Below are 8,569 nucleotides of genomic sequence, written 5' to 3'. Positions count from 1 at the left end.
AGAGCCCCCGGGTCGGGCGTGGGCGTGGGCGCGGCTGCGTGGGCCAGCGCCGAGCCCCGGCGGGCCGGCCCCCTCCTCCCCTGCCTCTTCTTCCTCCTGCCCCGTGACATCACGGCCCCACTCCCTCCCGAGCCGCCCCACACGGCACAGCAGGCACCGAGCTCGCACCCAGGACGGCCCGGCTCGGCTCGGCTCCGGCCCCGGGTGGCGGCCCCGGCAGCGCCCCGCATCGCTCCACAGGTATCAGCTCCCGGTCCCCGCTATGGCGCGCCGGGAGCCCCCGCACGGGCACACGCACACACGGGGGAGGGCTCCACGCGTGTGCATGCACCTGCATGCAGAGAGGTGCCTGCACATGCACACACCAGCACGTGCACACAGATCCACGCACAAGGAGGTACCCACACTCCTGTGCATCAACAYGCACACATACAGGTGTGCACACACATGCATATGCAGTCACACATGCGTGCACAAGGAGACGTGCACACAGACATGCACACACAGGCATGTGTACACACAGTCACGCACACGGATGTGCACCCACATCCATGCACAGGCACACATGCACACACGCATATACTGAGAGAAATGCACACACACGTGTCAACTCATGCACAGATGCGCACTTGCACCTGCACTCATCCACTCGCACACAGCTTAGCATGGGGCAAKCTCTGCCGTGGGAGGGCTGCTCTGCGGCATGTGGGGTTGCTTATTGCTGACCCGGGCAGATTCTCCTGCCTTGCCTGTGCACCCACAGGAAGCAATTCATGCTAGCAATTAAGCAGCAAAGATGCCTTAACACTGAGAAGGTTTTGCATGTCCTCCGGGAATGATCTGCTCTGATCTCCTCTATGCTAGTCCTATCTCATTTACCCCTTGCCTCTCCTCTGTAYGCTGCACAAAGACCAAACTCCCCATCCTTTTTGCTGCCAACTCTGAGCCCTCAATAGGAGYCAGGAGAGCACCATGAGGTTCACTTCCCTGAGCTCTGCTTGGCTTTCCCAGCACATCCACTTCTCTTGTGGGGAAAGAAGTTCCTGTGTCCTCTCCTGGCACAGGCTGGGCTGAGCCYTTGCCTGGTGTAATGCCAGGGATGGCCAGTGGAGCCCAAGGTGGCCCCAAAGGGAAACAGGTCCTGGTGGATARTATTTCTTCTCTGTTTCTTGGATTTGCTGGTTTGTACAGTCTCCGGTGCTTTATACCAGAGCAGCCATCACCTTCCAACAAGAGAGGGGAAACTGTGTGCACTCTAAGTTTCTTTTTTTTCATCTGTGGAAAATATATTGAATAATTTCCTGTTGTTGAGTTGCACGGATTTATTTTACTTTTATTGAATTTCATAATCTTAGTCAATGTCTCCAATCAACCTTCCCAGGCTGTGCATGGTAGTACCACAGGAACACTGAAATTAGGAGATCCTAGGAGGGAGAGCGCAGCACTTGGGAGGTCAGTGAGTTTCCTGGGGTATTGCACGGAGGATTTGAGGTGAACCAGGCCTGGCAGCCGGGCTGGCTGGCGCTTTGTCAAGGCGGCAGCTGCAGCAGCCGCAGGTGCTGTGCAGCACCTCTGAAGCTCAGCGTGCTGCTCATTCATTTCTGCATGGGCAGAAGGCACAGTGCGCGGGCAGCAAGGGTTCAAACGGGGTTTTTCCTTGAGCGAAGGGCTGGCACCAGAGTGCTTCATGGAAATATCCCATCTTTTCTGCCCAGCAAGATGGCAAGATGTGCTCAGTGCTGTCTCCCCAGAGAGCTGCAGTTAGCAGAAAAAAAGAGCTTTCACCTGCAAAGCCGCCCCAGTCCCCTGCGGCGTATCTTGCCAGTGCCTCATATTAGAGCTGTGCTACCTTTCCACCCACTTCTGTAGAAGTCTATGAGATGGTGCTAAAACTTCTGGTGTCTCCAGTAACCTCAGAGATCACCCCCAGTCGGGGAGGGCTCTCTGTGCCCCTCTTCTGCCTTGGGTTCCTGGGGGGAACCTCCTCCAGAAGGAATCACTGCTCTCACTCCTCGTTCTGCTTCTAGGGGATCTGTGAGGCACCACAGCGACTCTGCAAAGTGTCTTTCTGCAGAGCTGCTGACCTGCAGGACCCACTTTTGTTGCATTTCTGGCTCACAGCAGATCTCCAGGGAGGGAGGAGGCAGCACTGATCCTGCAGACCCACATGGAGAGTGTCTGGAAAGCTCTGAGGCACCATGGGCAGGGTGAAGCTGTGTAGCAAGCAGGTGGGACAGCATTTGCTCCAGGGGGGGTGGTGCACTGGCAGTGGTCCCACAGTGGTTTGCSTTGTGCCAGAGGCAAGAGACTGTGGTATCTACATCCCTGTGCTTGCCATAAATGGATCAGGATCTAGAGCAAAGAAAACGTGTGGCAAGCCAAACAAGTGCTCAGTGGCTTGGAAAAGGACTCTGGAAGTGCTTGTGCTTGTGTGTGGCAAAACTTAGTCTTGATTTTCCGCGTTGTCAGAGCTGACAGTAGAATGGCGATGGGTCTCCGACTGAAGGATGAGAAGCTTCTTCTAAGCTGTTTATTTCCTGCAAATCTTTCCTTTGCTGGGTCACACGCTCCGGGCTATAAATCCAGTCCCATGCCAATGTCTGCAGTGGAGCAGCTCGGGATTTATAGCAGTGCAGTTGGAGCATGGAGTCAGCCCAAGCTACTGAAATAAATATGCTGCAAAACAGTGAAGCTGCCTGCGAGGAGCCTGGTGTGGAAGCAATGAGCTCACGTGTAGATATCTGCGCCTGGGAGCTGTGGGACAGGCAGGAGAGAAGGGCTAAAGGGGATGATACATGGATCAGCACTGACAGCTTGTACACATAAAAGTAGAGATCTTGATCCTGCTCTTCCTTAGGCTGGTGCAAATCAGGAGTAGCTGCACAAGGCCTGTGAAACTGCTCTCGTGCAAGCACAAAGATAATCGGATGTTGTGAATGCAGGCTGTGATCCCATTTGGAGTGGTGCAAACCTGGAGAGATTCAGGGGAAGTCAAGGAAGCCCTGATTCACACTCGTGCTGGAAAGATCAAGGCAGGGCCTGGGTTTAAAACCAACAGGGGGGAAAGCTGGGGAAGTGCAGAGGAAGCCGGTGCAGCTGGAGAACAGTGTGGGCAGTGGGAGGGAAAGTCAGCACCTGAGTGCGCTCACCCAGAGGGCCCAGCAGCACGTGCACGTAAGGGGATATTCAGTATAACCGAGAGCTGATACCAGCCGGTCCGTGGAGGTGTAGGTCCAGCAGACTTGGACGGTGGAGATGCCGGGAGCACCTCCGCCTTCTGGTCCCTTCTTCATGCCTCCTGGCAGGAGGGATCACAGSGTGCAGCAGGAGGCTGCAGGAGCATGGGAGATGGCAGGAGACTCATAAGGACACAGCCCCGGTGTCCCTACAGCCAGTGTCATGTCTCTGCCAGCGACTGTGGGATGCACAAACCTTGGGAAGTGTCTAAGGTCAAGGCAAGCATAGCCTGACTTCCCCAGATCCCTTAGCCCAGCAATCTGCAGCTCAGGGGCTCGCTCTGCCAGGTGGGGCGTCCATCCAGTTCATAGCCTTTCGGGGTTTTGCAATTATGCCTTTGTCCAGTTCTTTTTGGAAACCAGGTGGTGTTTAGTGCCCATTTATTCAGTGCCAGCACACCCCGCAGCTTTGCTCTGTGCAGCTTGGAGAACTGCCACCCTCCACTGGCCTCCAACCTGCTTGTTACTACCCGTCTTTCATACCATCAGTCYGGTCTTTCGGGGAGACTGAGACCAAAGTCTCTCCTCTCTGCTGGCCACTGGGACTTTATGGTCTTTCAACATATTTCCCATCATCTTCTTTAGGGGCTGAAGAGTTTTAGTCTCCACGTGAGAAGCCAGCACGTATGGTGKGGGCTGAGGCAGTGGGCATGAAACGCAGGCCATTTGCTCTGCGGAGCTGCACCCCGTCAAGGGAAGCAGATTTGCAGGGGCAGCTGGGGTGGGAGCAGCCTTGGCCGTGGCCAGGTGGCTCTCCCTGCTTCCCGGCAGGAAGGAGCCAGGGTCCCTCTTCTGCCGCGCTTGACAGCTCCGTCCCTTGAGCATCCCTGAGTTTCTTGCTGCTCCCAGCTCCCTCTTCGGGGCTGTCCTGCCCAAGCGCCTCCTGCCCRCCCGCTCCCCCGTGACGCCCTCCCGTCTCCGGCCATGGGCCAGGCCTCGGGAGACCCCCAGCCTGCCGCGGCTCCGGGCGAGCGCGCGCAGGAGCAGCACAGCGGCCTTTAATCCCCTTAAAGCTCGGGGTCCTTCGACCTCCTGTGCCTGGAGAGCCATGATCCTCGCAGCGGTCAGACACCCGTCAGGTTTCCGCCCTGCTCCCGATGTTTCTGCCCTTGCTCCCCCTTCTCCTTGCAGGAGGGTGCCCGGGGGAGCGGCCGAGCCCTGGCTGCTGTTTCAGCCTCATGAAACCTGCTGCCTGCTTTCAGGGCAGCCGCCGAGCAGCCGCCCCGCGAAGCCCCCGCCATGCAGCACCGAGGTGAGCGGCGCCGGCAGCGGGSAGCGCAGTCCTGCGCGCACGGTCCCACCGCCGCAGCCGGCGGCGACGGCAGCGGCTCCGCAGGACCCTGGCTGTCCCCCCCCCGCCCCGGCGGTGCCAGGTGCAGAGCTCTGCCCGGCCCTTCCCTGCCCCTAACCGCGCCAGCCGCCCCCAAGCCCCCGCTCGGCGTGCCGGAGGCAGGGCTGCCCGAGCGCCCGGCCGTGCACCCTGCACGGCCCCCATGCCCCGGTGCTCCCCGCGGCGCGGGGCAGCGTCCCTCCGCAGCCAGCCCCGGCGCCACCGCTGCCCGGCGTCTCCCCAGGGCCCAGCGGCGTGAACCAGCTCGGGGGGCTCTTCGTGAACGGCCGCCCGCTCCCCGCCTGCAAGAGGAAGCGGATCATTGAGCTGGCGTCGTGCGGTGTCCGAACCTCGGACATCTCCCGGAGCCTCAAGGTGCGCCCGGGGCGGGGGGGGGGTCTCCTTTTCCTCCCGTCCTTCTGCCTCTGAGCTCCTGCCCCAGCCGCTCCGTGCTGCAGGTGTCCAACGGCTGCGTCAGCAAGATCCTGGGCCGCTACTACCGCACGGGAGCAGTGGAGCCCAAGGCCATGGGGGGCAGCAAGCCCCGCACGGCCACCCCCGCGGTGGTGGCCAGGATCGCCCAGCTGAAGCTGGAGCAGCCGACCCTCTTCGCCTGGGAGATCCGGAGGAAGCTGCACGCCGAGGGCATCTGTGCCAGCAACAGGACCCCCAGCGTGAGTGCCCGCCCGGGAGGGCCGCGGGGGCCAGGCGCCGTGCGGGGGGTGGGGGGGGCCGCTGGCCACCGGCCCCTGGRCCCCCATCGCCGGGATCCTGCGGGCTCCTGTGGTTCCTTCCGGGCAGCGCGCCCAGGGGCAGGCAGGGGTGGATGCGCAGGGATGGGCTCCGTGCCCGGGGAGATGGTGGAGGGAGAGGCAGCCGCTAGGCTGAGCCGGGGGGTAGGGGCCCACTGCCTCTGGGCCGCCCCCCGCTGCAGCCCCTCCAGCCCCAGAGACCTCGCGCCGCCGCAGCGCAGCCGGCCTTGCCCGGGGAGACGCGCCGCTCCGCACGGCCGCCCGCGCGGCAGAGCAGCGGCGGCGGCAGGAGAGGAGAAGCTGCTCTTGCGTCGGGAGCAGCTCCCGAGGCGCCCAGGGTGCCGCCAAAGGAGGGCCCCTGCCCCTGGAGCTTCCCGGCAGTAGGAGGAGGGCTCTTTCCCCGGGGCAGGAGAGGATGGGAAATAAATAGCCTTCAGCTGAAGCCTGCTTGGAAGAGAGGAGGGCCCTGATGGCCCACTGCCACGCAAGCCTGCCTGTGTCACTGCCATTTGGACACTGCAGTGATGAGTCTGCTACAAGTGCCACTGATGGGCAGGGTAATAAAATGCAGTCTGCAATGYCGCAGCAGAGAGCCGCGTTTCCTGATCACAGACCCGCTGCTATAAATCTCACTGTCTCCAGCTCTGATTTGCAGATTACCTCACATCAAATGTTGTTATTCCGTTAAAATTGAAGGRCTGCCTGTATCAGCAAACATTAGGAGCAGATGGGCATGTCCCTGGCTGGAGAGTCCCTGGCACGTGCTCGGCAGCACGCGGTGTCTCTGGCACGGGCTGCAGGCGGGCGTCTCGGGGCAGAGCGCTGGGGCATCGCCTGCGGCCCCTCCCTGCCCCGGGCTCCCCGCTGCCCCGTGCCGCAGCGACCCTGGGGGCGCCCGGCGCRCGGGGGGCTTCGGCCAGCCCCGCTGCCCTCGCCCTGGCTCGCGGCACAGCCCCGTCTCTCCCTGCCCAGGTCTCCTCCATCAACCGGGTGCTGAGGAATCTGCAGAGCAACCTGCAGCTCGCGGCTGACCGGGGCTTTGCCAGGGACCCGCTGCTGCCGGGTGAGACGTGCTGGGGGGTGAGGGCTCAGGGCGCGGGGGCTGGTGGGTGCACCCAGTGGGAGAGGCTCGCTCGGAGGGTGCRGAGAGCTGTTGCCGCTGGCTGCACACGCACACACTATGGCCACATGCATGCACACACCTGCATGCATGCACAGGCGTGCCTGCTTGCACACATCCGCGTGCACATGCACGCCTGCGCATGCATGCATGTGTGCCAGCATGCACACACAGCCACATGCACATGTATGCCTACCCACGCATGCTTGCACACGCACATGGCTCCTCTGCACACTCCTGCACCAACCCCGTCCCCCTCCAAAAGCAAAGGGGCTCTTCGGCCCTCCCCGACCTCCTCACCCCACAACGCCCTGGCAGCCCCCTCTCCCAGATGTCCTCAGAAAGGCCCCGCTGACGCCCCTCCTTACAGCCAGCTTCGCCCTGCAGCGGGGCAGCACCCTGCCTGCCAGTGTCTGCGGCCCGAGCCCCCATGCCCAAGCCCTGGATGGGTGGTCCTGTGCCCCTGGGCACCCAGCTGGGAAAGAGGTGCTTCGGGCAGAGGTGAAAGCCCAGCTGCAAGAGAGCAAGGCGAGGACGTGGCTCCCCACTTCCTCCCCCCTYTGCGCTTGCTGCAGCGACCCACAAATGCCCACGTGGGGCCGAGGAGCTGCAACCCCATCCCGGCTGTCCCGGCCGCCCAGCTCCCGCCGCTGCCCCCAGCCTGCAGCTCTGCAGAGCCCCAGGCACCCTCTGACTCRCCAGCCCCTGCCGTTTCCCCTCTCTCCGGCCCGGCGCCCGCAGGCTGCCGCTCACCTGCCAGACCCGGTGCCGACGTTTCCCCGGGGAGCCAGCACCCTGCGAGGGGCCCCGAGTCCGGCCGGCAGCTCCCGCCGGGCGCGCGGCACAGGAACAGGACCGTCTTCTCGAGCCAGCAGGCGGAAGCGCTGGAGAAAGGTGATGGTCTCGCGCGGTGGCCGGCGCGTCCTCGAGCCGCAGGGCCGGGACGCAGGGGCTTTGCAGGGGGCGGCCGCTCCGCAGGCGCTCCCGGCCCTCCCCTGGAYGCAGCCGGGGAGCCGCGAGCCGGGCGCACGCTGATGCACGGCCCCGTGCAGAGTTTCGGAGAGGGCAGTACCCGGACACCGTCACCCGGGAGAGGCTGGCCGCCGCCACCCAGCTGCCGGATGCCACCATCAGGGTAAGGGGCCGCCCCGGCCCCGCTCCCGGCCCGCGGCCTTGCAGCCCCCCGAGCGACGAGGTGGGGCACAGGCGGGCTCGCCCCATGGGGATGTGGGGCGCGGCGCGGCACCCGGGAGGGCGATGYCTTAAACACCCCGAACCGCCCCGAACAGGGCTTTCAGCATCCCTCGAGGACGCGTTTCCCAGCTCGCCTCCACAGCCGAGCAGGAAACGGGAGCGAGCCGGGCTGCGCAGAGCCGCCGCCGGCTCAGCCCTGCTCCTCCCTCCTCTCCTAGGTCTGGTTTTCCAACAGGAGAGCCAAGTGGCGCCGGGAGGCCAAGCAGAGGCTGGAGGCTGGAGGTGACCGGCGGGCGCCGCGGGACCCGCCGTGGGGGACGGCACCCGGGGGGGGGGAACCGGTTTGGGTCCCGGGAGCGCCGCTCCCCGGGGGGCTGAGCACCGGGCGAGCGGCCGGCGCGGTCCGGGGCCGCCGCGCACTGTCCCCCCCTCTCCCCGCGCAGGCTCCTGGTGCGAGTGGCTGCTGCCGCCCTTGGCCGCCGTCCCCCCCGCCTTCGCCGCCGTCCACCCGCCCCCCGCGAGGGCCTGCGGCTCCGCGCAGGTAGGACGGAGCCCGGCGCCCCGCCACGCTCGGGGCTCCGCCGCGCGCGGCCCCCGCACCCCGCAGCAGGGCCAGCCGCGGCCCCCGGGCACAGCCGGGGAGCGCTGCTGCCCACCGCCGGCCGGGATGCGCTCCGGGATGCTCCCTTGGGACGCTCTCGCGGGATGCTCTGGCAGGATGCACTCCTGCGATGCCGTCCAGGGGTGCTCTCCCGGGATGTGCTCCCAGGACGCTTTCCCGGGATGCCCTCCCGGGATGCTCCCGTTTCCCCGCTTTGCTCAGCCGCCCCGAGCGCTCCCGGGAGCAGCCCTGTGCCGAGCCGGGAGATGTTTCTGGAGCCGCCCCGGGCTCAGCAGGCCCCGCCGCGGCTCCCGCGGCGACATCCCGCTGTCTGCT

The 8,569-nt window shown here is 64.4% G+C and overlaps 2 protein-coding genes across 2 annotated transcripts in view; one reads left to right on the top strand and one right to left on the bottom strand.

Annotated features, from left to right (window-relative positions):
* The window catches only part of SND1 (staphylococcal nuclease and tudor domain containing 1), a gene marked incomplete at its 3' end in the record, with an annotated part of 46,155 nt that extends 42,862 nt beyond the window's left edge, over positions 1 to 3,293 (bottom strand). The window contains exon 1 of the mRNA XM_085315940.1: positions 3,210 to 3,293. Coding sequence (XP_085172066.1) covers positions 3,210 to 3,293 — 84 coding nt within the window. The remainder of the gene's footprint in view (positions 1 to 3,209) is intronic.
* Positions 3,294 to 4,475: 1,182 nt separating this feature from the next.
* PAX4 (paired box 4) overlaps positions 4,476 to 8,569 on the top strand; it is a 4,642-nt gene continuing 548 nt past the window's right edge. Inside the window, exons 1-9 of the mRNA XM_085315938.1 lie at positions 4,476 to 4,488; positions 4,811 to 4,941; positions 5,025 to 5,240; positions 6,291 to 6,381; positions 6,834 to 6,847; positions 7,230 to 7,332; positions 7,491 to 7,573; positions 7,851 to 7,914; positions 8,076 to 8,173. Of these exons, the coding sequence (XP_085172064.1) occupies positions 4,476 to 4,488; positions 4,811 to 4,941; positions 5,025 to 5,240; positions 6,291 to 6,381; positions 6,834 to 6,847; positions 7,230 to 7,332; positions 7,491 to 7,573; positions 7,851 to 7,914; positions 8,076 to 8,173 (813 nt within the window). The remainder of the gene's footprint in view (positions 4,489 to 4,810; positions 4,942 to 5,024; positions 5,241 to 6,290; positions 6,382 to 6,833; positions 6,848 to 7,229; positions 7,333 to 7,490; positions 7,574 to 7,850; positions 7,915 to 8,075; positions 8,174 to 8,569) is intronic.

The sequence above is a fragment of the Rhea americana genome, unplaced genomic scaffold, assembly GCF_003343005.1.
Source record: "Rhea americana isolate MKP2758 unplaced genomic scaffold, rheAme1 scaffold_444, whole genome shotgun sequence".
In the NCBI taxonomy this organism is placed as follows: Eukaryota; Metazoa; Chordata; class Aves; order Rheiformes; family Rheidae; genus Rhea; species Rhea americana.
This window is presented reverse-complemented; position numbering and strand designations above follow the sequence as displayed.